The sequence below is a fragment of the Cnephaeus nilssonii genome (assembly GCF_951640355.1).
Source record: "Cnephaeus nilssonii genome assembly, chromosome: 4".
In the NCBI taxonomy this organism is placed as follows: domain Eukaryota; kingdom Metazoa; phylum Chordata; class Mammalia; order Chiroptera; family Vespertilionidae; genus Cnephaeus; species Cnephaeus nilssonii.
The window spans coordinates 66142488-66169334 of record NC_137075.1 but is presented as its reverse complement, the minus strand read 5'-3'; the positions used below and the strand labels follow the sequence as shown (position 1 = coordinate 66169334).

The 26847-nt window shown below is 50.8% G+C and overlaps 1 protein-coding gene across 2 annotated transcripts in view; it reads right to left on the bottom strand.

Moving 5' to 3' along the window:
- Positions 1 to 4748: 4748 nt before the first annotated feature.
- SMAD6 (SMAD family member 6) overlaps positions 4749 to 26847 on the bottom strand; it is an 80718-nt gene continuing 58619 nt past the window's right edge. For both annotated transcript variants that reach the window (XM_079768652.1, XM_079768651.1), the window contains one exon: positions 4749 to 5708. In XM_079768652.1, the coding sequence (XP_079624778.1) occupies positions 5167 to 5708 (542 nt within the window). In that variant the 3' untranslated portion in view covers positions 4749 to 5166. The remainder of the gene's footprint in view (positions 5709 to 26847) is intronic.

Genomic DNA, 26847 nt, shown 5'->3' with positions numbered 1-26847 from the left:
GAGAGAGGGTGAGGGTTCTTAGGGCCTGTAAGGAGAGGCCAGCTGGGGGTTGTCATGGAGACACAGATACTAATAAACACACACACACACACCGTGGATGCCTGCTTAGTCCTTTAGCATTTATAAAATACACACCCACATCCATGACATCCATGACCCTTTCATTCCACAAACATGCAGGGGCCAAGGACCACGGGGGCAAATGGTACGTGAGACATCGCTGGCTTCCAGGAGACTCCCTGGGAAGAGAAAGGGGCAGTGGTGTGGTCAGGGCTTGGACTGGGCGGGCTGGGGCATGATCTGGAGTAGGGGCAGCTTGGACAAGGACCTGGGAGAGAGAGAGAGACAGGGAGACAGACTGAGAGACAGAGAAGTCTGGTGTTTGAAGGGGGTTGGCAGGTAGAGCTGGGGCAGGGGCAGATTCCATTAGGGCCACTAAGAGGTAGTTCCTTATCCTGAGGGTACAGAGAGTCGTCGGAGAGGTCATGGTCACACAGAAGGGGCACTCTGTCGGATTTGAGTGCAGACCACCACTTGGGGTGGAGGAGAGTGACTTGGAGGAGGCAGGAGGGGCAGGAGGGGCAGGAGGCCCAGTTAAGAAGCCACAGCAGCTCTCGGGGGGACCGGGGCCGGGGAGGGGATGGCCCTGGTGTCACAGACTGGGGACATGCCAGTGGATCACGACCCTACTTTCCCCCCGAGGAAACGGAGGATTTCACAGGTAAGGCAATTGCCCAAATTCATCAGCTTTTCTCACCTCGCTGAGCTGCCTTTCAGGCCCCCACATAGTGAGCACTCCTGAACGCTTCACACATGCCAGTTCTGAGGGCGTAACATGCGTGATTCATTTAACCTTCCCAAGAACCTCAGGAGGTAGATGCTCTTCTTATTATTCCGATGAGGAAACTGCTGCACGGAGCGGTTAAGTCGCGTGCCTACGATCACAGAGCTGGTGAGCGGCAAAGTCAGGATTAATCAGGCAGCTGCAGCCAGAGGTGCCTAGAACTTTTAAGCTCCCTGAAATGTGGGGGGGGGGGGGGGGAGTGGGACGGAGGGGGGGGGGGCGTTGGGAGCTTCCGGGACGGGAGAAGTGAAGAGATGTATGTGCGTGTCCTCCAGAGCACCGAAGGCATCCAGACAGAGGAAGCACCCAGACCAGAAATCCCGAGAGCTAAGCTTTGGGTTCAGCTCTGCCCTAAACTTGCTGTGTGACCTTGGGTTACTCACACCCCTCTCTGGGCCTAGAGTTTTCTCACATGAGGCATAAACACAGATCTGCAGAGTCCCCTCTCCCAGCTATGCTTCTCCCACTCCTAGATTAACCCCTCCACTCCCACACCCCCAGACACTCCAGGAGACTAAGGGGGGGGGTCGGGGCTGGAGATGGGGGTGCACTGTGGAATGGAGAGGAGGAGGTGATGGACTAACCCTTCTCCAAAGACAAAGTCAATTCCAGAATATCCTGCCTCCCCACCCCCACCCCCACTCTAGGCCTGAGTGTGTGTTTGGGGGCAGTAAGCCCCACCCACACTGCTTCCCAGAGCCTGCAGGGACCAGGCTCCCACAACTCTCCAGAGACCAGGCCTTGCTTAGAAGGTGTCTTCTTCGGAGCCCGAGTCACCAGACATGTGGGTGGGCTGGGGGAAACCACAGCTACCAGGGGCCCCAAGCCTGGGCGAGGGAGAAGGCAGGCAGGTGCTGCCACCACGTGTGACAGTAACTCAGCCTCTCCTGTCTGGGACTTGGTTTCCCCATCTGTAAACTGAGGGGCTGGAGTTGGATTCTCAGACCCCCACGAAGAAAGGCAGCCACAGGGCCTCTCCCTGACACTTGAGGCCACCCAAGGACCCCAGGGAGGTCCTCTGCCTCAAAGCAGGGCAGGTCTGGGGGCAAAATAGCTGTGAGGTCGATGGCTCTGGGTCCCCGAGGTTAGCCCTGCAGCACCGACTGTCCCCAAGGGACAGGCCGCTCCAGCAGAGCCCATCACAGCTAGCACCTAGGAGGGGCCCAAATGTCAGCACAGGTGAGCATCCGTTTCCCCATCTGAAAAGGGGGAATAACGGAGAACACTGCACAGAGGTTCTTGTGAAGAGGAGATGCATAAAAGACCCTTAGCACACAGGAAGGGCTCACAAACCGTTAGTTATTGACTTGAAAAAGAGAAAAAAATTCAGTGGCTCCTAGCCCATCCCCAAGTAGCACAGCCCAGCTCTGCTCAGTGCTCGAGGACCAAGGCCTGGGAGGTGCACAACAGCAAAGGGAGTGGCGCCTCCCAGGAGGACCAGGCCCAAGGGTGGCCGAGTGCAGGAGTGAAAGGAGCCTGGGCTGCCAGGGAAACCCGGACAGTTTCCCATGATAAACTGTGGTCCACGAGGCTTCACTCTAGAAGGAAACCATGTCCTCTGCCTGGTGGGCACCTCTGAGAACCTGGGAGATGGGGAAGGGATGTCACCACCTGGTCTGCATGAAGTAGACCCTGTGGCGGGAAGCAGGGGACCTGGTCACATCCCAGCATCCATGATCACCCGGCTTGAGATAAGCACTTCCCCCCTTCAGGCCTCAGCTTCCTCGTCTATACAATGGGAGTGTTAAGCTCTGTCCCTCTTGTTCTCGGATGAAGGGGAATTATCACTTCCATGCCCAGGCATTGTGGTGTGACTGGCTGCTTCCTCTAAGGGTAAGGAGTCTCTGTCAGGAGCCTGGCATTAATGGGCACCGTACTTTGGGGAGCCAGAAAGGGTGCAGGGCTCAGGTGACCCATTCCTGCCTGCAGCCTGGCCCTCCTCTGGGAAATCCCTTTAGTTTAGCTCCCATCAGCTCACTGGCCCACTCAGAAACCAGCCCACCTGCCTCCTGAATACCAACTATTCTCATCTTAGCATTGGTGGGCCCCCAGCCTCCCTCCCAGCTGGGGCCCTGTATTGGTAACAGATGATAGGCACTGATGATGAACCAGGTACCATGTGATGTGCTTAATTCTTCCAGTTCACACCTACTCCTCAGGTGGGAATAATTTTATTCTCTGAACACTGAGGCACCTGAAGAAGTCTCTGAAGTCACCCTCTAAATGGTAGAGCTGGAATTTGAATGCAGGCACGAGTGTCTGAAGACTCCCCTCTCCTGCCTCATCTACACAATGGATGCCTCCTGGTTTCTGCTACTCCTATGGTATTGCCCCTTTGCTCCTGCCCCTCTGCCACTCCTGGCCTGTCAACTTGCCTGAAGTACCGAGTCTTCCTGGGAGGCGCTCCCCTCCCCCCTCCCTTTCCTCAGCACTCCCACGGATCTGGCTCCTTATTCAGTCTTGCCTGGGGATCCTGCTGTTTGAGCCTGAGGTGCCTCCACGGACCCCACACCAAGGGTACTCCAGTGAGGCAGGCATCCCGGGTGAGCATCTTCAGGGCAGGGTTCAGTGAGGTGCCCTGGCATGCCAGCTGTCAGCAGTAACCAACCAGCCCACAGGTACTCCTGCGCCTTCGTATGGGGACAGGAGTAACGGGTGGGGAGTCTACTGGCAAATCACTACAAGAAACCAAGTGAAATGATACATTTCTTTGGACACAGTGGCTATGATCCCCACCTCCTGGCATTCACACTCTTGTGTAGTCTCTTCCACGTTAGCAAGAATGGTTGGTGTGATCAGCAGAATATGCAGGAGTGATGGAATGTCACTTCCGAGATACGGTTGTAAGAGGTGACAGCTTTGGGTCATGTGCTCTGGGGGAAGCCATTTCATGAGTGGCCAGATGGAGAGGCTTCCATGGTGAGGCACTGAGGCCTCCAGCCAACAGCCCCAGGAATAAGCTTGGAAATGGGTCCTGCAGCCCCCACTAAACCTCAGATTACTACCACCTCATGAAACCCTGAACCAGAATCACCCAGCTAAGCTGCTCCCACATTCCTAAAGCAGAGACTGTATGAGATAATAAACTTTCAAGCTGCAAAGTTTTAGGATAATTTGAGAAGCCACAGGACGTCTCAGAGCATTTACTATGCTGTGTAACTCACCAAGAAAGATATACTGTACAATGTAACACTCCCCTTCTTATTGGCCAAGGAGGCTTTCCTTTCTGAATTTTCATCATCAGAGAAAACTGATGTAGCATGGCTCTGGTCCTACAGTGAGATGCAACTTCTAACCCAGATCTGCCTCGTGAGTGAGCCATTAGCCTTCCAGAACCTCAACTCTTCCCTGTTATGGAGTAAAAAGAAACCACCTGCCTTTGCATACCTCATGAATGTAGCCCCGGATGGGCAGATGCTGAGCTACTCAGAGGTGGGTGGAGGGCGGCTTGGGGAGGCCTACGAGGAGTGTAGTTACCCGGGGTTCTACATGGTGGTAAGTGAGCCGAAGGCCCACCACCTGCTTTTCCCCAGAGTGAGAAGTAGTGTTCTAGCTTGTGCATGCTCAGAGACGGGAGGCGTGGGCCTGAGTCTCCACCATCGGACTGGAAGTTCCTCTAGGCCAGAGCAGGAGCCTCCATCACCAGTCTGGGATGGGGCCCAAATACTCCCCACTTTCCCTCCGCCTCCCCATCCTGTGGACACACCACAGCCATGGGTAAGAAGGAACAGAACTCCTGTGGTCTTAAGAGTAAACATGCCTTTCCTCCCTTTTTAGTTTATTCCCTCTACTCTTCATCTGGTAAAGGGATCGGTCAAAGTTCAGGATGTCTGAGGGGTCAGAAACCCACTAATACCATGCATGTCCCTCTTTGTTAAAAAGAAGACAGTTTTAAAAAAAAACCTATAATGCGAATACTTTATTATCAATGAGTGACTGGTATTAGCATTTTGTCTGGGCATTAATATTTCAAAAACCATACACCAAACCCAGGCTTTTCCACCTAGCTCTGCTGTATCATTTTCTTTTTAAAAAAAAGAAGAGGGAGGAGGAAAAGAAAGAAAATATATCTGTATTGAAAGAATTATAAGCCAAAGTGCGTCTTCCTTGTTTTGTCCATATACACACATTGCACCATACATAAATAATTACATTGTAAAAATGACTCCATAATTACAAGTATAATATATATTTCCATATAATATATAAAACTTTATATTAAATCTAGGTAGATGATATTTGGGGGTTTCGTCCGTGGGGGCTGTGTCTCTGGCACTGGCCCTCCTGGCGGTGGGCAGATGCGGCCGGCCTGGCCGCTGCCGCTATCTGTGGTTGTTGAGCAGGATCTCCAGCCAGCAGGGGCAGGAGGTGATGAACTGCCGGGAGTAGCAGGGCCCCCAGCCCTTGGCGAAGCTGATGCGGACGCTGTTGGGATCGTAGGGGCCGTCGGCGGCGTCGGGCTCGGGCCCGTGCTGGAGCAGGCCTGAGCGCTCGAAGTCGAACACCTTGATGGAATAGCCAGGTGGCACCTTGCGCACGACGAGGGCGCGGCCGCCGGGTGCATCCAGCGTCGGGGAGTTGACGAAGATGGGGTGCTCGCCTCGGTTGTAGGCCCACACGCCGTCAGGCTCCTTGCTGAGCAGGATGCCGAAGCCGATCTTGCTGCGTGTCCGTCGCACCGACTCGCTGCGCTGTTCCAGGTTGAGCTGGCCCAGGCAGAAGCCGCTGCCCTGAGGTAGGTCGTAGAAGATGCTGACGGCCTGGTCGTACACCGCGTAGAGGCGGCCCACACGCGTTCGGTGCTCCCAGTATGCCACGCTGCACCAGTGGCTCGGCTTGGTGGCATCCGGAGACATGCTGGCGTCTGCGGGGCAAGCACAGGGCACAGGATGTTAGTTATTCAGGCTGGGGAAGCGGGTGCAGAGGTGGCACTCCTGCCTGGACGGTGGGGGTTGGGTGGCGTTTCTAGCAGTCAACACAGACGCCAGCACATACTGTGCGTCAGGCTGTCCTCGGAAATTTAACACACAGGAGGGCACCCCCCCCCCAACACAACACACACACACACACACACACACACACACACACACACAGTGAAAACAGGTTATGAATGTACAGAGAAGGCAAGGCACCTACTGTGTGCTAGGTGTTGTGGAAACACAAACGTGAACCACACCCAACTCCTGGCCATAAAATTTCTCAAGCTGGCAAGAGCTGGAAAAACACCCATGCACCCAAAGGAGGAACTGGACCTTGAGCGCCTGCAGTGTGCACATGACTTCACTGAGTCCTCCAATCACTCTATGAGGAGGCCATGTTCTCCTCCTTTTACAGAAGGATCCAAGGCTGCAGGCACCAGCTGCCTGTCCACGGCCACACAGGTAGTGAGTGGCATGGCCAGGATTTGAACCTCGTCAGTCCAAGCCTCCACCTGAACAGAGCAGGATTAAGTATTAGGGGGCATAACACCACTCAAGGGGACTCAGGCAGAAGAGGTAGAGTGGGGGAGTTGGCCCCCAGGGTCCCTTCTAGCCCAGAATCGTAACTGCCCGACTGCTCCCAGCCTGGCCCTTGGGCAGTATGCCCAGTTCCCCCAATGCCCGCTACACCCTGCCACTCGAGTTGGCTCTCTGGCAGAAAGTGCAGGTTTTCATCAGAATGGCAGACATCTCTGAGACAGAGAAGGTGAAGGTCTCCAAAATGCTAAAGAAAATCACTCCTCAAGGGCTCCAGAGTGTTTGCCAGCTCTCACAGTTGTGTGCTGTGTCTCTCTGGGCCTCCATTTCCCCAAAGACAACAAAGGGGTGCCCTGGAGGAGGACTGGCATCCTTTCTCCCTCCAGCCTGGGGCATCTCCGTGTGTCTAGGTGAATTTAAGTTTTCTGAGACCAGACCACACACACACGCTGGAGTCTGCCTTGAAGCGCAGCCCCATGCTCGCTGCTCTCCTGTGTGGGCAGCTTCTCAGATTCACAAGCCCTTTAACATCTGCTCTTTCCTTTGAGCTCACAGCTGAGGAGCAGGTGGGCACCCATGACTGCCTAGTCAGGTGACATGTTCCCACACGGGCCCTGGCTGGGGCTTTCGCTCAGAGGGAGAATTCTGCTGGAGGCCCGATGAGAACACAGCAAAGGCGCTCTATGGCTCCTATTCTCCAAGAGAAACTGACCAAAGTCCAACTAAACCCGAGAGAAAAAACGCTGCTAACAACTTCATTGAGGAGCCCGAGTGAGGTCAGCTCTGACAGTCAGCTCAGCCCTGCACACAAGCCCCAGAGCAGCAGGGTGACAGGCCCCCTGACACCTCCTCCTACGTGTGAGGAAGCCCACCTAGCTACCTGGCAGGAAACTGTCTGCCGAGGGGCCTCCCATAAGCTGCCAGCTCTGCTGTGGCCTTGGGCTGGGCACAGCCCCCAAAGGCGTGCCCCTCATCCTACGACTGGCTTCAGGTCCCTGAGGAAGCCTCATTTCACCTGGCATCCTCCGTCCAGGGCCCTCATGGTTCCAGCTGATGGTCACGTTGGGGGAGAGGCCCTGCTCCCTGCCCTCACTGACCTGCCCATTAGCCAGTGGACAGACAACTCTATCCCATGGTGCATGACCAAGCTGTGGGCACGAGGTCAGTCCCAGCAGGTGGGCAGCCAGGAACACCCAAGCCTTTGCCCCTCTCCATCCATCCACCCACCCACCCGCCATCTGGCACTGGTTGGGAGTTCCCAAGCACCATCCCAGCCTGGCCATCCAACTCCAGCACTGACCTCCTCACCAAGCAAAGCGAGTTATTATAGTGCTCTCGGCAGAGAGAGGTGAAGAAGCAAAGAAGCTATGCCTAGAGAACTCTGGGCAATAGGAGGACTGGCATCCTTTCTCCCTCCAGCCTGGGGCATCTCCGTGTGTCTAGGTGAATTTAAGTTTTCTGAGACCAGACCACACACACATGCTGGAGTCTGCCTTGAAGCGCAGCCCCATGCTCGCTGCTCCGGAGTGCCTTCCATGAGCTAGGCGCCTTCTGCACAACAGCCCTGGTTCACCTCTGTTATCACCCCATTTCACAGGCACAGAAACTGAGGCCCAGGAAGGTGCCCTAACAGGTCGAGGGCACACACTATTGAGTTCTATAGTCAGCATCAGTTCCAGGCCATACTCCGGAAGGGAGTGCTTCCCTAAATCCCATGCACACTGAACAAGTCCCTCCCTTTCCCTAAGCCTCAGTGTCCCTATCTGTAACCATGACTATTCTCATGGTCTATGTGTCCTAGAGGTGCTTACCCACAAGCCTATGAGTCACTCCGCCCTACCCCCCAAACAAAGGTCCTTCACTCCTCAAGGACTCACTGCAGTGTCACCAAGTGAGGGATTACTGCTATCCCCCTTTCACAGATAAGGCTCAGAAAAAGCCACCTCTGCCCCAGGGTGTAGCTGCTCCATTGTACAAGAGAAAGAAGCAGGTTCACAGAGTGTGGGGAGTTAGGGTGAGGATAATGGGACTGGGGTAGGGGTGGGGTACTTCCTCTCTCCCATCTCCCATAAGGCTTTCAATCCAAGGCCAGATGGGACTTTCTGTCCCCTCCTCCCACCAGCCAAGCCAAATGCCCCCTGATCTTCTGTTAAACCCCTCTCCCCTTACCCCCCCAAATCAAGACCTGTGTTCGTGGCTTTACCCCAGTGCCCCTCACAGGGATGGTGAAATGTGCTTGGGGACAAACCTCACAGAGCTGCCCTAGGGCCCAACCTGCCCCTGCCCCAGCTCTCTGTCTCAGGGACACTGCCTGGGCCAGCTCTCACCTCCTGCACTCTGGTTGAGCAGACTAGGTGACACATTATCAGGCTTGGGCTCCTGGCCAAGTCTTCCAAATTCCAGGAGATGGACTGAGGCCTCAGAAAAGCCCTCTCTGACCCCTCCCTCCTGTGCAATGACAGGCTCAGCCCCTCCCTTGGCCTGAGCAGGTGTCACTGCCCCTGGCTAGGCTAGACTCTCCAATGGGAAGGGGTGGGTCTCAGTTCTCTCCGCCTCTGTCCCAAGGCTGCACGTATCCCTACTGTGCTCTCGGAGCCACTAAAAGGGAAATAAATAAAATACATCTCAAATGTCGGCACACTGTCCTCACCCCCAACCCCCATCAGAATCCTGCTCAGCAGGTGGGGCCCATGGCCCGGGCCGAAGGGGATGGTGGGCAAGGACTTAAGTTGCAGGTCTGATCTGAGAACAAGCCAACAGGTGAGCCAGCACCATGTTCTGAGGAAATCCCCATCCCCATCCAGCTCTTGGGGACTCGGGGCTCCAGAGCTTGAGGACCCCGTGACAGCATCTTACCAGGGAGCCCCAATTCTTTGGGCTTTCACAAACCAATACACTGTGTAACAGAGGTTGGGAATGTCACAGGGTTACCACTGTTTTATTTTGTCATGACATTAAAAATCCCTGAGACCATCTACTATCACCAGCACAAAAGAAAGTGTAATTTGCCCGGCCAGCATGGGGAGGTCATGGTTCGATTCCCAGTCAGGCATATTCCGGGGTTGCGGGCTTGATTCCCAGTGTGGGGTGTGTTCTATCTGTCTCTCCCTCTCCCTTCCTCTCTGAAATCAATGAAATATATATATATTTTTAAAAAGTGTAACTTGACACTAACAAAATTACAGAAGTATAATTTGACACTAAAAAAAAAATCAGAAAATTTAAAGTTAATACATTTAGATCAGCAATTTTCAACCGATGTGTTACAAGAATTTTTAAAACATGCAATACCTGACTATTTAGTCAGGGGCACTAACCTATTTTCCTTTAGATTGTCAAATAAACAAAATGACAATAGCCAACACAACAATAGCCATCCGGTGTGAATGCCCTGTCTTGAACCATATAGGTCATATAATAGAGTTGCATATTATTGATCACATTGCATAATAAGGTTGCATCTGATTGGTTAATTCTTGGTACTAGAAATCTTTATATACAAGTAGAGGCACTTGATTTTTTAAAAAAGTCACTTTGGAGCAAAAAGGGCAGGTAATTACTACTATTATTTTTTTTGTAAGTCAATCAAAATTATACCTACTTTGGGTATATATGTATATTTTTGGTGTGCCACAGTATTTTAGTAATTGATTTATGTGCGCCATGAGATGAAAAGGGTTGAAAATCACTGCATTTAGATTATAAGAAATTTTCTTATTTCTTTCATCATGGACCAATGAAAACTAAGTCCTAAAACTAGCCTGTGTGAACCACTGATAGAGTCCAATGTCCTTGTGCCCCAAAGATGGCACCCCTGGGTGCAGGGTGACTCACCTAAGGTGTGGCAGAACGGGGACCAGAACTTGAAAGCCCAGAATTCTAAGCTAATGCTTGTCACATGATCTAAAGGTTTCAGAATTGCGGTAGGCCGAATTGAGGCAGACCTAAACTAAGGCTCTCACCACTGACTACATGTGTGGCTGTGGACAAGCCTCAGTCTCCCCATTTGGAAATAGGCTTATTCATAATTGAGTGCCTCACTTACACAGTCTATCTTTGGGTTTTCTGGAAACTCCCGGCAGCAGATCAATTGGGTGCAGAAAGAAGCAGCTGGCTGTAAATTGGTCCCAGCACTGGCCTGACTCTTCAGAGGCCAGGGATCCCTAGGGGTGTTGGGAGTCATGACCCACCCAGTCACCACCATGGGAGGTTACAATAGGACCGTGGACAGCAATGCCCTTTGCAAACTGTTAGGGTTTAGCTCCCAGCCTGGGTATTCGGAAGCAAAATAATGAAGCAATGAGTAACTAAATGTCTAGAACAAAGGTGTACTGCTGTGGCACTATTTCACTGCACACACATGTACATACATACGTGTGTGTATTCATATCTCCTGCAGTGTCTGACAGAAGCTGGCACGCTGTCTGTGAGTGAGAGGGCAGGCGCCCCCAAACTGATGCAAAGCCCCATTCCACCCACCACACCACACCTCCCATCTGCAGCCTGAGCTGCCACTCAGGGCGCAGGGGGACAGTCTCTTGCAGAAGATCTTTTTCTCCTCGTGGCTCCAAGGCTGCGGTCTAGCCATCAGCCTAATTAGGAACCAGCTCCTTAATTGCAAATAAATGCTGGGGAGTCAGACTCGAGTGAACATCAAAGATGACCGAGCTCTGACCGAAACTCCTGCTCACTACCCCTGCTCGGGGCCTGGCCTAATTCCCAGCCAGACTCTGGGTCCTGGCTGGGACGGTTCCCGGGGGAGGAGGAGCGGAGAGGCGCAGTCTGGTGCTCATCTGCCAGGAGTCCTGCAGTCAGGTGTCCTGCCTCCTGGCTCTGATCAGGAAGGTGGCCTCCTTCTCCTGGCCTCAGTCTTCCCACCGAAACAGTCAGCTCTAAATTTCTGTGATTTAGTGAATGTTCACAGCAACTCTACTCATAATCACCCAATCTTGGAAAACTGCCCCGATGTCCAACAGAAGAATGGATGCTACAGACTGAACATTTATGTCCCCTTCAAATTCACATGTTGAAATCCTAACCCCAATGTGATGGCATTTGGAAAGGTGGGGCCTTTAGGAGGTCATGAGGGTCGTGAATGGGATTAGTGCCCTTACAGAAGACATGCAGAGAGCTCTCTAACCCTTCAGAATGTGAGGAGCAACAAGAAGCCATCTATGACCTAGAAATGGGCCCCTACTATACACCAAATCTGCTGGCACCTTGACCTTGGACTTCCTAGCCTCCAGAACTGTGAGAAATAAATGTGTTACTTAAGCCAGCCAGTCTATGGTATTTTGTTATAGCAGCTCAAATGGACTAAGATAATGAATAAACAAAGGTAAAGTACATCCCTGGCATAAAAACAAACACATAGCTCAAAGAAACAAAACAGAGCCCAGAAATAAACCCATGTCAATATAGTATATGGTCAATTAATATATGACAAAGGAGGCAAGAACATATCATGGGGTAAAGACAGTCTAATCAATCAATGGTGTTAGGAAAATTGGACAAAACAAACAAACAAACAAACAAACAAACTAGATTACCTTCTTACACCATATACAGCAATAAATTCAAATTGGATTAAAGACTTAAAATGTACCACTCAAAACTATAAAATGCCTAGAAGAAAACATAGGCAGTAAAATCGCTGACATTTCTCTTGGCAATATTTTTTTCTGATATTACCTCCTCAGGCAAGGGAAACAAAAGAAAAAATAAGCAAACAGACTACATCAAATTAAAAAGTTTTTGCACAGCAAAGGAAACCATGAACATAAAAAGATAGTCTACCGAATGGAAGAACATATTCGCCAATGATACATCTGATAATGGGTTAATATCCAATACTTATAAAGAACTCATACAACTCAAATACAACAACAACAAAAACAAATGAACAAAAAGGACCAATCCAATTAAAAAATAGGCAGAGGACCTGAATAGACACTACTCCAAAGAGGATATACAGATGGACAATAGATATGACAAGACAATCAATGTCACTAATCATCAAATAAATGCAAATTAAAACCACAATGAGATATTACCTCACACCTGTCAAAATGGCTATCATCAATAAATCAACAAACAACAAGCATTGGTGAGGATGTGGAGAAAAGGGACCCATTGTGCACTGTTGGTGGGAATGCAGACTGGTGCAGCCACTGTGGAAAACAGTATGGAGTTTCCTCAAAAAATTAAATATGGAGCTGCCATATGACCCAGCATTTCCACTTCTGGATATAGATCTGAAGAAACCTGAAACACCAATTCAGAAGAATATATGCACCCCTATGTTCACTGCAGCATTATTTATAACTAGAGGCCCGGTGCATGAAAATTCATGCACTAGAGGTGGGGGGTCCCTCAGCCCGGCCTGCCCCCTCTCACAGTCCTGGAGCCCTCAGGGGTGGGAGGTGACCCGGCGATCAGGGGAAGGCGACGCCCCCATCACACCTCTGCTGCTGCCACTGCTGGCAGCGCAAGCCTTGGCCGGCCCTGGTTACCTGAGCCTCGGGCAGCCCTGGGTGGCTGGGCAGCCGCCATCTGAGGAGGCTTGCCTACGCCTTGGGCGTCGGCTGGGCAGCTGCCATCAGTGACTTGCCTGTGCCTCGGGCCGGCTCTGGGTGGCTGGGGGGCTGAGGGGACTGAGGGACTCCGGAGGCAGGCGCGCGGCAGGGCTGAGGGGACTGGGCGCCGCCATCTTTGAGGGTGTGACAGTCAATTAGCATATTCCCTCTTTATTAGATAGGATAGCCAGGATATGTAAACAACCCAATCAACAGACAAGTGGATAAAAAAGTTGTGGTACATATATACAATGCAGTATTGGTCATAAAGAATGAAATTTGTCTTGCCAGTTGGTTGAGTGTTGTCCTGTGCACAGAAGGAAAGGATGCCGGTCAAGTCCTGGACAGGGCACATACCTAAATTGCGGGTTCAATCCCTGATTGGGGCAGGTACAGAAGGCAAACAATTGTTTCTCTCTCATATCAATGTTTCTCTCCCTCCCTCCCTTCCTCTCTCTAAGCATGTCTTCGAGTGAGGATTAAAAAACATAAATAAATCTTACCATCAGTGACAGCATGAATGGACCTAGAGGGTATTATGCTAAGTGAAATGAATCAGACAGAGAAAGACAAATGCCATATGATTTCACTTATACGTGGAATCTAAAGAACAAAATAACAAATACAATAGAAACAGACTCATACAGAGATCAGACTGATGGCTATCAGAGGGGAGTGGGGTTGGGGGGCTGGGTAAAAAGGTAAATGGATTAAGAAGTACAAATTGGTATTTACAAAATAGTCACGGGGATGTAAAGTACAGCATAGAGAATATAGTCAATAATCTATATATATAAAAGCCTAAGCGACCATTACAACCGAACGAACCGGTTGACCAGTCGCTATGACATGCACTGACCAGGAGGCAGACACTCAATGCAGGAGCTGCCCCCTGGTAGTCAGTGCACTCCCACGGGGGGCACTGCTCAGCCAGAAGCCAGGCTCATGGCTGGCAAGCACAGCTGCGGCGGCAAGGAGCCTTTCCCGACTCCGCAGCAGTGCTACTGAGAGGTGGTAGCAGGCCGGGATGAGTGCGAGCAGTGTGGCACCTGGCCCCGGCTCAGGCTCCTCCCTGGCAGCCTGCAGCTTGACACACTGCTACATCCCTTGGGGGATGTCGGACTGCCAATTCGGGGATTAGGCCTAAACTGGCAGTTGGACATCCCCTGAGGGGTCCTGGATTGCAAGAGGGTGCAGGCCAGGCTGAAGGACCTCCCCCTGCTACATGCACGAATCCATGCACCAGGCCTCTAGTATTGTAATAACTATGTATGGTGCCAGGTGAGTACTTGAAACATCAGGGGACCACTTTGTAAAGTATATGATTGTCTAACCACTATGCTGTACACCTGAAACCAATACAAAATAATATTGAATATAAACTAATTGCAAAAGAAAAGTTAAAAAGAAAACAGAACAGTGAAATAAAATAAGAAACCCCACAAAGAACAAGGTACATCCATACAATAGGATGTGACTAACCAATAAAAAGGAACAAACTACTGAAACATATAACAATGCATATCAGAAGCCTATGTTGCCAACAGCCCACAGAAGTGCTATTTGTTTCCATGTATATGAAATTCTCAAATAGACAAAACTAACCTATAGTGATAGAAATCAGTATAGGGATTACCTCTGTGGAGTAGGGATGATTGGGAAGGAGCATGAGTGCGTGGGGTGATGGAAATGTTTGATATCCTGATTGGTACAATGGGAACTCAGGTATACACATTGTGAAAAATCATGACCTATACACCTAAGAGCTGTGGATTTCACTGTAGGTAAGAAGCCATGGAAGAATTAAAATTAAAAAAGTAAAATTGTTCTGCCCAGGCCAGCTCCAGTCGTGGAGCAGCTCAGCAGGGCTCTGTGGTCGCCCGGGGGACAGCCCTGTGTTCCAGGCCGGCAGGGGTGGCTCAGCTTCCTGGTGGTGCCCACATTCCTGCCACCAGAGGGAGGCGGATGGCTGTGGTGGGCTGGAGGAGACAGGCTCACAATAGGCCCGCTCCCCTAAACTGGAGCCAGCCCCTCCAATGGTTGGCATTCCTTCCTCTTGGCCGCTCTGCCCAGGGCGGGTGCTTTGAGCCCAACGTGTAATTTTGTGGGGGTGCTGAGGCACCAAGGGGGCTAAGTGCAGTCTGGGGGAGGCGGGGAGAGCTGAAATCCCAAGAAAAGCCTTTAGCTTCTTCGAATCAGCAGTTTTCTGTCAAAACAAAGGGCAGGAACGTTCCTGTGTGCTCCCCCGTGGGCTGCACGCTCCAAAAGCTTGAGCACACGCGATGCAGCTTGTTTTCCTCTTGATTCCCCCCTTTCCATTTGGCCAGACCGCCTTGGCCTCCGCCATCCTGTGAAGGGAACCTAAGACGTGCCGAGATTGTTTCTGATCCCTTAGACTCTAAGGGGGCTAGACATAAAGGCTCAGGGTATTTGCAGGAGGCCAGCCAGAGTCCTCTTGGTCTCCAGGGTCCTGGCTGTCCACCTCACCCCATGCTCCTCTATGTTCACAGCCTTTGCCGCTGTTTCACACCCCACTTGGGCCACAGTAGTCTCCCTGCCCCTCCCAGGTCTGGATGGAAAGGGTCGGCCCAGCCACACCTCAATGAGCAGGAAGCAAGGGCAGAACAGACCCAGACCCCACTGAGAGCCGGGAAGGGAGATTCGGAGACAGAAGCTCAGAGGTTAGTGACTTCCCCTGGATCATCCAGCAAGTTGGTGGCAGAGCCTGAGAGAAACCCAGGGCTGGCTTTTCCAATCCCCTTTTCACAAGCCAGGCTGGGGCCTCCAGTCCCCCTGGAAAACGCCTTTCTTCTGTCCCCCGTCATGCCTGTGGCTTCAAGTTCCAGTCCAACCGGCAGCTTTTTCATCCATGGCTCCTAGGCCTGGGAATAATTACGTGGCCCTGCATCTGGTTAACCTAACACCCCTTTAAAAGCCTTGTTTGCCCATTAGATAAGTAGTTTTTGTTATCAAACTTAAGGGGGGAAAAAGGAATTTCCACTTAACCTTCTTTTGTCATTTTAAGCTGCAGAAATGGCTTCAGGTTTTGCAGTGAGTCCAAAGATGCAGCATTAATTAAAGGTTCTTTTTTTGTTGTTGTTAAGGGTGGGGGCGATCAGCCCTGCATTCACTGGGCTCCGGCAGTAAAAGCAGAGAAGGAATGTACACAGGCCCCGTTAATGGTCAACAGCTTAGACCAAGCCTCTCTGCTGAACTCTTTCCAAAAGCAGGGCCCAGCTGACAGGAGTTTCCTCTTATTTGCTCCCGCCCCCCACCCCCAACCCCCACCTCAGAGCCAGCACCTTTGGCTCCTAGAGGAAGCCAGGCTTCCAAGAGGAAGTTCCTAATCGGTCATTACATCACGGGCGGTCTGGCCACCACTGCCGCCTACACAGGGTCCACCTTGGGGGCTCTTCCAGCCGCTGGTCACCTGAGGCCAAGGATTGTGCTTACCAGACAGTCAACCAGCCGCAAATTTGCTGGTGGCGGGGTTTACCCCCAAGACAGAGAGTAAACAGAAATGCAAAAGGAGAATGTCAGTGAGCAGAGGAGAGGAGGAAGGCCAAAAATGGTGTAGTCCATGTGGCCAAAATTCATTGCAAATGCAAAAACGGAGGCCCAAAGAGCTAAAGTGATTTCCCAAGGTCACAGCAGAAATGAGCCACATGGCTAGGACCATGGGTTATCTCCTACACAGGGCTGGATTAATGTGGGCCCAGGAGCCAAACTGCCTGCATATAAAGCTCAGCTCTGCCACTCACCAGCTGTGAAATCTTGGGCAAGTGACTTCACCCCTGGGGCCTCAGTGTCCTAATCTGTAAAATGGGGGTGCAATCAGTGCTTACTTTAAGTGTGTCTAATAATGCCTGGTTCAAAAAAAAGCACTCCATAAGTAACAGCTACTATTATTTTTACTAATATTATTACCACTGTACACCTACCTCTATATATTATTTGTGTAAATTATTTACTAGATTGATTCAGCTTGTATAGTTTCATAAGGGTATTCATATTAGGTAATAACACCTGCAAAGATAAGATGTACCAATGGAGTTGAGAACCAAGGGGAAATCATAACAGTAGGAGTAGTGGTGGTGATAATAAAACCAACCAGCCAATAATAATAATAATAATAATAATAATAATAATAATAATGTCAGCTGACATTTAATAAACCTTTACCAAATACCAGGCAGAGTATGAAGCACTTCAAATGTACCATCGCGACATACTACTCATCTTCTCAGTCATTTCCCATTTTAAGATGAAGGAGCTGAGGCCTGAAAGTCACGTTCCACATCCACAGTCCTCAGCTAGGAAGTTGCAAAGCTGGGATTTGAACTCATGTTTATCTAGGCTTAGAGACAGGGGCCTTTGCATTACTCCCATGGGTGCAACCTGTGGTCTGCAAAACCCCAGAGGACTGCAGGGTAAGAGCACAGGGGCTGTGCTATAATAACACAGCTGTGTCCACTCCACGCCGGCACATGGAGGCTCCATAAAGACTGGACAATAAAAGGGGTCCTTGGGTGTGGCCACTACCCACACTCACTACCCACGTTCTATGGCCCCTACACAGCCCTGCAAAAACATACACTTCTTTGGTTTTTCAGTTTCTCCTATACACTCCACGCTCCCATCACCCCTCCAAAACACAAGCAGTATCCAAACAAATCCTGTGCTACAATAACGAATGAAGATCTTGGCCGAGTCACTGGAGGGTGGGAGGTGGCTGGGTGCTCTGTGCTCTTCATCAGTTCTCCCTTCCGAACTCCCCAAGCCCATTCTGACAGACCCCAAGGCAGAGGCCAGCAGCAGTGCAGCATGGGAATCCGACTGGCTGGCCTGACTCTGAGCCCATCCTGTCCCCTTTGTGCTGCCTCGTCGGCTCCCTCTGCTATTTTGGGGAGTCCTCAGAGTCCCTGGCCCAGAGGGGCTTAGGAGGGATACAGAGAGGACAGTCAGTGGCTACCCAGATGGGCTGTAACTGGCCTTCTCTAGAGGGAGCCTGCAAGCCCTGCTGGAAGGCCTTGTTCTCAGCCTTGGCGCTCTGACCCCAGCCTGCACGGCCCCCTATCTCCAGTGGAACAAAGTGGCAGCCTGGGCCAAGGTGGTAAGGTTCCCATTCTTTTATCTTGTGCCGTATTCAAACAAATCCTGAAAAGATGAACTCATCTTGCAACCTGACATAAAACAAGCGTTAGCCCAGGCCCTAATAGGCAGACCTGCAGGAGGAAAAAACCTGGGGCCCCTCTTCCATCAGCATCCACCTCGCTCTGGAGCCCTGGCAAGATTGTCCCAGCTTCCCTGGGCCCAGGGACCAGTGGCTTTTCTGCCTAGGCCTTGGTGCGTCCTTCTTTTCATTACATATATCTTTCAGAAAGGGTGCGAGAGATAGAAACATCAAGGATGAGAGAGAATCATTGACTGGCTGTCTCCTGCACACCCCCTACTGGGGATCGAGCCTACAACCTGGGCATGTGCCCTGACTGGGAATGGAACCATGACCTCCTGGTTTATAGGTTGATGCTCAACCACTGAGCCACATCGGCAGGGCTCAGTGCATCCTTCTTAACACTGCAGGCAGCTACGGCTTCTGAGAGCCACAATGAGGCTGCCAAAGGACGGCGCCCCCATCACAGCCGATGGATCAGACTCCACACCAGAAGCACTGGTGAGGGCAGGAACCCCCTCCGATCTCTGGCAGGCAGGTGGGAGAATTCTGGTTCCTGTGTGCTGGGAGGGAAGGATGGTGACAAGTGTCTGAGGGAAGAGACAGTGATAAACAGCTTATGAAATCAGCCCACATTTTTAGAACCAGTTTCAGCAACAAAAGGCTTCACTGAACTTTGCTCCCATTCCAAGTCCTCTTTTGTTTTATCAGAAAGTCAGACTCAGTGTGTTTGCTTGTTTTCCTACCCAGAGACCCTCTGGCCCCAGGGGTTGGGAAAGCCTGGCTTTTCATATTGGGCTGGGAAAGAGAAGTTGATAAAGCTGAGGACCTTGGTCCCCAGGAAAGAAGCGGCAATCGTGAGAAGGGAAGGGGCTCCAGATCTTCCTTGCCTGGGTGTCTGCACTGCTGATGGCTGAATTCCTGAATTCACACACAAACCAGGCCCCTGGCTGGTCTTCTGGGTGCTTAGCTGAGTCTGGGTTTTCATCTTAGGCTTTAAGTGCCAAAGTTCACTGATTCAATCCAACTTTGACTTCCTTGCTGACTCCAAGACCACAGAGAACAAAACTGGCCCTTTGGGGGTTCAGATGGGGACAGCCCCGGCACGAGGGGCAGGGATGGATGCAGGTCGGTGGCAGAGAGCAGTGTTGTGCTTCAAGGAACATTCCTGCCCTGCAGGTTCTCCCAGAGTTAGGACAATTTGGGGCACTTCAATTTTTCTTTTATTTCCCCAATACAATTTGAGTTTCATTAGCAAACCTCCTGCCTCAGACTTCTACTTGGACCCAATATAGAGCCATAAAAGCAAAGTACCTCAAAATTGCCCTCCATCAGCCAGCCAGTCTCAATTCTAAGGGACAGGAACCCTCCACAGTAGGACACAAACATCCCAGTGGATGACCAGGTGAGGCCCCCACAAATCCCTGGCCTCGTCATCTCCTGCTACCAGGGTCCCTCAGCTCTCTGTGCCTTTAACACCCCACTCTGCGTGTCCTTTGTCCATCCCACTGTCCCTGGATCTGTAAGGCTCCCAAGACCAAAGGCAGCAGAGAGGTGAACTGGTGCAAATCTTCACAGCTCTGTTACTACGGGCAGGCGACTGCATCTCTGAATGCGGGCGGGGAGGGGGGGGAGTTAGAGGGGGAAGTGCAACAGGGCTCTTTGTTTAAAAATCATCCAGAATTTCAATGGTGAAAGCGGAGCATTAAATTGAGGGGAGGCCCCTCTGAGCACCGGCCTGAGCGAGGCATGTGTTGCCGACCTGCTCAGCAGGCCCTGCGCAGCACTGGTTTCCTCTCACTTCATACTTCACTCAGAGGGATGGCGGGGATTAGTAAAGGGCCCAAAACAGTAACCAGCACTCAAGGAATATGAGCTTCCTCCCCTGTTCCCCAGTGTTTTCAGAGCTTGCTCAACCGGCAAGACCCCACTGTCACCTAGTTTGAAAAGCCTTCCCCAGTCCCTGGGTCTGAATCTCCTCTGTGATATTCTCAATGATGCTGTCATCGGGAGGGTGTGTCTCCACCCCACCCACCTGGGAGCTTTCACCTCCGCCCCTCCTCCCCTGAGACCGGTGGCTGTGCCCCCTGACAAGGGTGCTCTAACAATGGGAAGTCATCAGGTTTTCCCTGTGTTTGAAAAAGGCGCAGCAGCAGTACTGTTCCCATTCCACAGATGACACCTCTGATGCTCAGAGGCCAGGACACTGAGGCAGGGAGGAAGAAGCAAAAGTCCCCACATTGCTGGTCCTCATGATGCAGCCTGGCCTATGGAATACAAGATGAGCTCACTACATGCCAGGTTTGTTTCAGCGACTCAAAAAAAAAAAAAAAAAATCACCTAAAGCCTACAGTCATCTCCTCTGGCAATGGGGGTGGATTTCATTTCTCTGTTTTGCTATGTCTCTGAGGGTGAAGGGAACAGGGAGCATGTCTCTGAATGGAAAAGCCAAAGAAGAGTGTGGGGGGCTGGCTTTCTTGTTTGCAAAGCTCTCAAAAATACGCCTCATCTAACACTAGCCTGTTGTTACTTACCAACAAGACAGTATCCTGTGACCTTTGCAAGTCAAAATACACCTGCCTTATTTACATTAAAGATGCACTTTGGGATAAACAACCCCAAATTAAAGTCCCAGAGGTAAAGAAATTCAATTTTAAAATAAACCTTGCGTTAAATCATTTCCTTTAAAATATCCTTTTATAACACGAAAGTACATATTCCACGCCAGTGAATGCAGACTGCTCCACATGGGATTTTCTGAAAGTGAGGGTTGCCTAGATCATTCTTGTGTATTTCTGGAACACACAGGAGTACTTTATAATAACCAGAAAGCTAATATTGACTGGAGAGATCATTAAACCACAATTAAATACTAATATTTGCTGTAAAGAATGCAGTGACATAAAGTTTAAATGTTCCATGCAAAAGTGTTGCAAAATGACCCACGGGCTTGGCAGAAGCTCACCCCTGTGACCCTCGGTGACCCCGTCTCCTGTTTGTGGCTGTGCTACTGTGCAGAGTTGAAGCAGCTAAAGCTGCTCGGGCCATCCTTGCCCAAGTTCCAAGATGCCTGAAAAGGGATAGCCTGTTTGATCTGAGGAGGGAGGTGCAGAGGAGAAAGGGAGCCAGCCAGTCAGTCCATCAAGTCCCTCAGGCTAGCAGAGAGACACTGAGCCCCATGCCTCAACCCCAAGTCCAGTTAATGCCTTTCCTGACAGGGTTGAAAAGTCTCGGGTCTACTTACAAAGCAGCATACACCTGGTGTGCATGGGCCAGCAAACATTAGCAGAGATTTGCTAAGTAAGGATCCTGTTTATAGAGTTGTTGCAGGTGCCCTTTCCAGTTATCCTATGGGAATCCAGCTGCTATTGAGCACCAACTATCCATACATTTAACCCCAAGGACAATCCTAAAAGGCAGATATAATCTTACAAAGGAGGACATGAAGGTGCAGGGAGATTAAGCCCCTTGTCCAAGGACACACAGCCAATTAGGAGGAATGTGAACCCAGAGCAGCCAGACTCCACAGCCACTCTTCCATTCCTTCTTGCAAAGTGTGTCCGGGGAGGCACTAAACTGCCAGCCTATACCTAGTCACAGCAGGCAGGCAGTACAACCCTTCTCCCACGGGTGTGACTCGCACCTCCTCCACGAGGCTGGCGCCTGCCATGCTGCCCCCCACCCTTTCCTCCTCCCTTCCCAGCAGGCACAAATGGCCCTACAGGCCCCCGGTCTGCATTCCTGGAGCACAGGCCCAAGTTGGGGCCACTAAGGAGGATCCCAAGTAATTCAGCCCATAAATCATGGCCATTGTGAATTTCCCTTTTAGCCACAGGCAAAGTCAAACTTTTCCTTCCCCCACTGTAGTTAACCACTCTTTGTTCACTGTATCTCTCCCAGCTCCGCCTGGCTGGGGGCCAGCTCTCAATTATTAATTAATCTGGGAGGCGCAGGTTGCATTCCTGGCCACCTAACCACTTCCTCCTCAGTGGGGAACTCACAGGCCAGGCCCTTTCAGTTACATCAAACATCTCACAACATCCCAGCCCTATCTTGTGGCCATAGCTGCAATAAAGGACACTTAAAACCAGTTTAAAATAACAGCAGAAAATCCAAATACCCAGAAGCCTCCTTTCCCAAATCCATCCCACAGGGCCAATCCAACATGTGTGCCATTATCATCATAAAACCACAACATGCCTGTTTCTGGAAGTCAGTAATATGGGGATCCATTCCCCTGACCTGCACAAGTGTGTGTGTGTGTGTGTGTGTGTGTGTGTGTGTGTGTAGGAAGGGGGTACCTGGTACACCCTCCCCCCTGATACTTCTCACTAGCCACAAAGGGAGACACCAAGGTTTAAAACAAAGCTAAGAGGCAAATCCAGAGGCCAGGCTGGGGGAGCTCCTGTCTCTAACTTCATGGCTCACTATCCTCACTGGGTGAAGAAAATGACAGGCAGTTGGTGAGCAGAGGGCAAGCGAGGCTACGGTTGAGTTCAGGGTTATTAAAGTTGTTGAGGTGTCTTCAGGGGTGGTAAGGAGAAGGATGGATGTGTGAGCCCCTCTATGTCCGGGTCAAGTCTCTGGGAGGCCTTTGCATGGACAAACACCCACAAGAAATTTGGGATCAACAGAACTAGGTGACCTGCCATGGTGTGAAAGGTAGCGCCACCCGCCCCCCACACACACACCCCCCGCCCCGCCAGCTCACTATCCTGGGACCACACTCATGAAATCAGATAATTTTCCTAACATCAGTGCTGAACCCTTGGCTAACATGGGGTAATAAGTAGTATCTTTAATTCCTAATTAGAAGTAATGCTAAAAGGTTGATGTCAGTGCTAGCTGGATGAATGTCAAAGGTAAGATATAACCCAGTGTAGGACAAAAATGATAGAAGGAATATATCAGGTCATAAAAAAGGATAAAAGTTTGTTACTGGAAATTGCCATCAAGTATCCCCCACCAGATCCATACACACCCTACCGTACGTAAACCTCACCTGGAGTGTCCACTGAGCCAGTCAAGCCCAGGGACTCAAACTCTTAGGTTAACAGTCCAGGAAAGACCTTACAAATCTCATGCTTTATCTACCCTGCAACAGGTCTACTTTTGATCTGGTAAGACAAATAACTTGTCCCCCAAGTCTTCATATAACATTGACACTCTTGTTTTTATCTTTTAAATATATTTTTTATTCATGTCAGAGAGGAAGGGAGAGGGACAGACAGAAACATCAATGATGTTACCTGTACGCCCCTTACTAGGGATCGAGCACGCAACCCGGCATGTACCCTGACTGGAAATTGAACCGTTCATAGGTTGACGCTCCACCACTGAGCCACAGGGGCCGGGAAGCACTGAGGCTTTTGGATAAAGCACTCATACTGCCAAGATAAATTATTGTACACATATAATAAAGTACCATTAATTAGGACTCATAAATCCAGACTGTAATAATTCCGAAAGCAGCTGGGTTCAAGTTAAAAAAAAAGTTTTGATAAACAAATGCAAAATATAAACAAGGTTCAGGAGAACTGTTTATCCTACTAGCACTGTATAAACAATGGGCAAACCAATTACAAATTGCTCTTATCTGTTCACTACAGCAGATCTCCGAATGACCTCTAACAGTTAGCATCATAGTTTACAGTATTTGAAAATCCCAAAACGTGGTTTATGAGACAGTCTTCTTCCCAATCATCCACCCAATTCCCCTGAATTGGTGAGGAGTCGCCGAGTTGTCAGGGTCCCTTTCAGTGTATCTGGAAAGGAAGCCGCCTGGATGGCTAACCTCCAGTGTCCCCGGGACCTCCAGGCCCTGCGGTGGCTGCCCAGGAAAGACTGGTAGCCCTTGGCTGCTCCAGCACACCAACATGCCACCCAGTTATCTCTATACCCACCTTAAAGAAGCAGCGTTTCCTAGGGCATTTGTCCAGGGCACCCAGCCAACTGGGGCATCTCCAAGAGAGAAGCCCCTCGGGCGTCAACTGCAGTAGATGAACCAGGGACGTTTATGGCCTCCTTGGTGATGTACAGATTCGCCAGGCCCCATGTTTTCTCCCACGGAGAAAGCCACACTTACAACTCCAGGGGGTCAATAATGCTTTCGGAGGAGCAGGCAAGGTGAGAGGCCCACAGACAAGCTTGGGGAGTGTGGGGTTGCAGGAAGAGGCCCCAGGCAAGTGGGGAAGCCAACCATCAAGCTGAGAGGGTGTGTTGGTCCTGGCCTGCGAGGGACAGACTGCAAGGCCCCAGAGGTGGGCAGTGGGCCAAGCTGGAAATACCGAGGGCTGCTCCAGCTCGAGGAGAAGGCCCTGCCAAGTTGGGGAGGCGGTACTGATGGGGGAATGGCAGGTTCCGGCTGGGCAGGTCCCCAAGGCCACCGAGGCAGGAGCAACCGCCTGAGTCTTGGGGCACGTGGGGGCTGGAGCCATGCCAGGGAGACCCAGAGCCGCCAGTCTCCCCGGGGTGCCTCTGTCCTGGCGCTACCCCGAAGCCCGCCAGCACAAGGACCCCTGAGGAAGGCAGAGCCTCTCCAAGTGGCACTGACCTTGGGCAGGGAGTCAGAAGATTATTCACCCGCCACCTTCTAATTCGTGGGCATTTCAGACATCTTCTGTATTACCAAGATCCACTGGGTGACAGAAGCAGCCTCCAAGTGCTCCCCAGGCTTGTGTCCCTGGGGGAAGACTCATCTTGTGAGGCCGGGAAGCCAGGTGTCCTAGCAGATCCTCTTCCTCCCTCCCCTACCAACTCCTTTGGGCTTCAAAAACTGCTATCAGTTAAGACCAACAAAAGCACTGAGGCCCAGCTGGCATGGCTCAGTGGTTGAGCATTGACCCATTAACCTGGAGGTCAGGGCACATGCCTGGGTTGCAAGCTCAATCCCCAGTAGGGGGCAGCTGATCAATGATTCTCTCTCATCATTGATGTTTCTCTCTCTCCCTCTCCCTTCCTCTCTGAAATCAATAATAAATAAATATACATATATGTATATGTAAATGTATATGTATGTGTGTATGTATACATATATATGTGTGTGTGTGTATTTATTTATTTAAAACACTGAGGCTGGGGCTTGTCACATCATGCATCCTGCCACCAGATGGATGGTCTGCCACATACACCACGGGTTTTGTAGTTGACCCACAGTTTGATCAAAAGGATCTTTTCTGTTCATAAGAATCTGAGCATCCACTTGGTTCAACCCTCTCCCTCCTCATGGCTTTTACTATAAAACGGGCACACTGACTCACTCATTTATAAAGACCCACCAAGAACCACAGCCTAGCAGGTCATTCACATCACAATCTGACCATCTCTACCTTGCCGAAGCGCCCCCTCCTGACTGCTCTGACCCAGCCACAAGAACTGCCCTGCCCAGGCCTTGAACACAGGGAGCTCCGCCCTGAAACCCTGGGAGCGAATTCCCTGAGGGGAAAGAGTGGGTAGGATGTTTTCAAGAACCACTCATTGTGGGTTTGGGGTCCAGCCAACAGAAGTGCCACTGAGATGCAAGAAGAACATTTGTTTAGGAGGCACCTCTCTCATGCTCACTAAATGCCTACTGTGTGCTAAGCACCTCCAAAACCAGGGGATGGAAGGCTTTGGAGGGAGAATTATCTTCTGGCCCAGAGGCTGGGCCTGACTCCCTGCCCAAGGTCAGTGCCACTTGGAGGGGCTCTGCCTTCCTCAGGGGTCCTTGTGCTGGCGGGCTTCGGGGTAGCGCCAGGACAGAGGCACCCCGGGGAGACTGGCGGCTCTGGGTCTCCCTGGCATGGCTCCAGCCCCCACGTGCCCATAGGCTTCCTGGAGGAATTTAATCCTCTGGCGAGTGAAGTGCCGGAGGCTGAAGTCAACAGAAACGAACAGAGATGTCAAAGGAAATCAAAGAGAGTCTTGTTTTTTTAACCATCATTCCTTCTGGTCAGTTCCAAATTATTTGGTGGGCTATACACATATATTTTCTCCCCCCAAACAAAAATCGCCCTCCCTGAGATTTCCAGTCTGAGGGGAATAAAAGAAACAGCATAAATATTCTTTGTAGCTGGCCTATAGGAAGTGGGCACTAGCCTGGGCCTGTAGCTAACTGCAAGCCTGTGGAAAGCCCCACTCCCTGTGAGTTCTGAGGGTCATTTCCCTACTCCCATTCAAAACAGACTCTGTCACCTGGGGAATCCACCCACCACCCCAGTGGGTCATGTGAATATCTTAGAGTTGAGGGTGAGAGAGGCATGCCACTCTTGGATTGGTAGAAACTGAAAATTATAGGGTGTTGTGGAACTAACAGCAACATCATGTTTATTTCCAAAAGTAACTTAGGGGAATCTAAAGGATTCTTGGGGAATTGCTAAAAGTCAGAGCTAAAGATCATTCAGCCCAACCTCCTCTCTTTACAGAAAGGGAAACTAAGGCTCAGGGAGCAGAAATCACTTGGGCCAGGCCACACAACTAGGGCTCCTATCTCTTGAGGAATGACTTGGTCCTTGATACCACTGGGCTCAAGGAACAAGTAATGCTGATGAGTCTGACCAACATGAATTATTTTTGCAAAAGAGCCTGTTTGTTGGTTCTTGTGGGTAGCAGGGAGAGAGTCCTTCCTCCATCGCTGTCGGAACAACTCCCCGCCTCTGCCTGAGAAGTGACCCGCCCCAGCTGGCCAGCACCACCACAGACTCTCAGGCAAAGGATGTGCGTTGCAAAAATGGGGCAAAGTTTCCTATTTTGAAGATAACATTGTAAGACACAGGAAGTCTGCAAGCAGAGCCTGCATTTCCAGAAGGTCTCTGCACACCC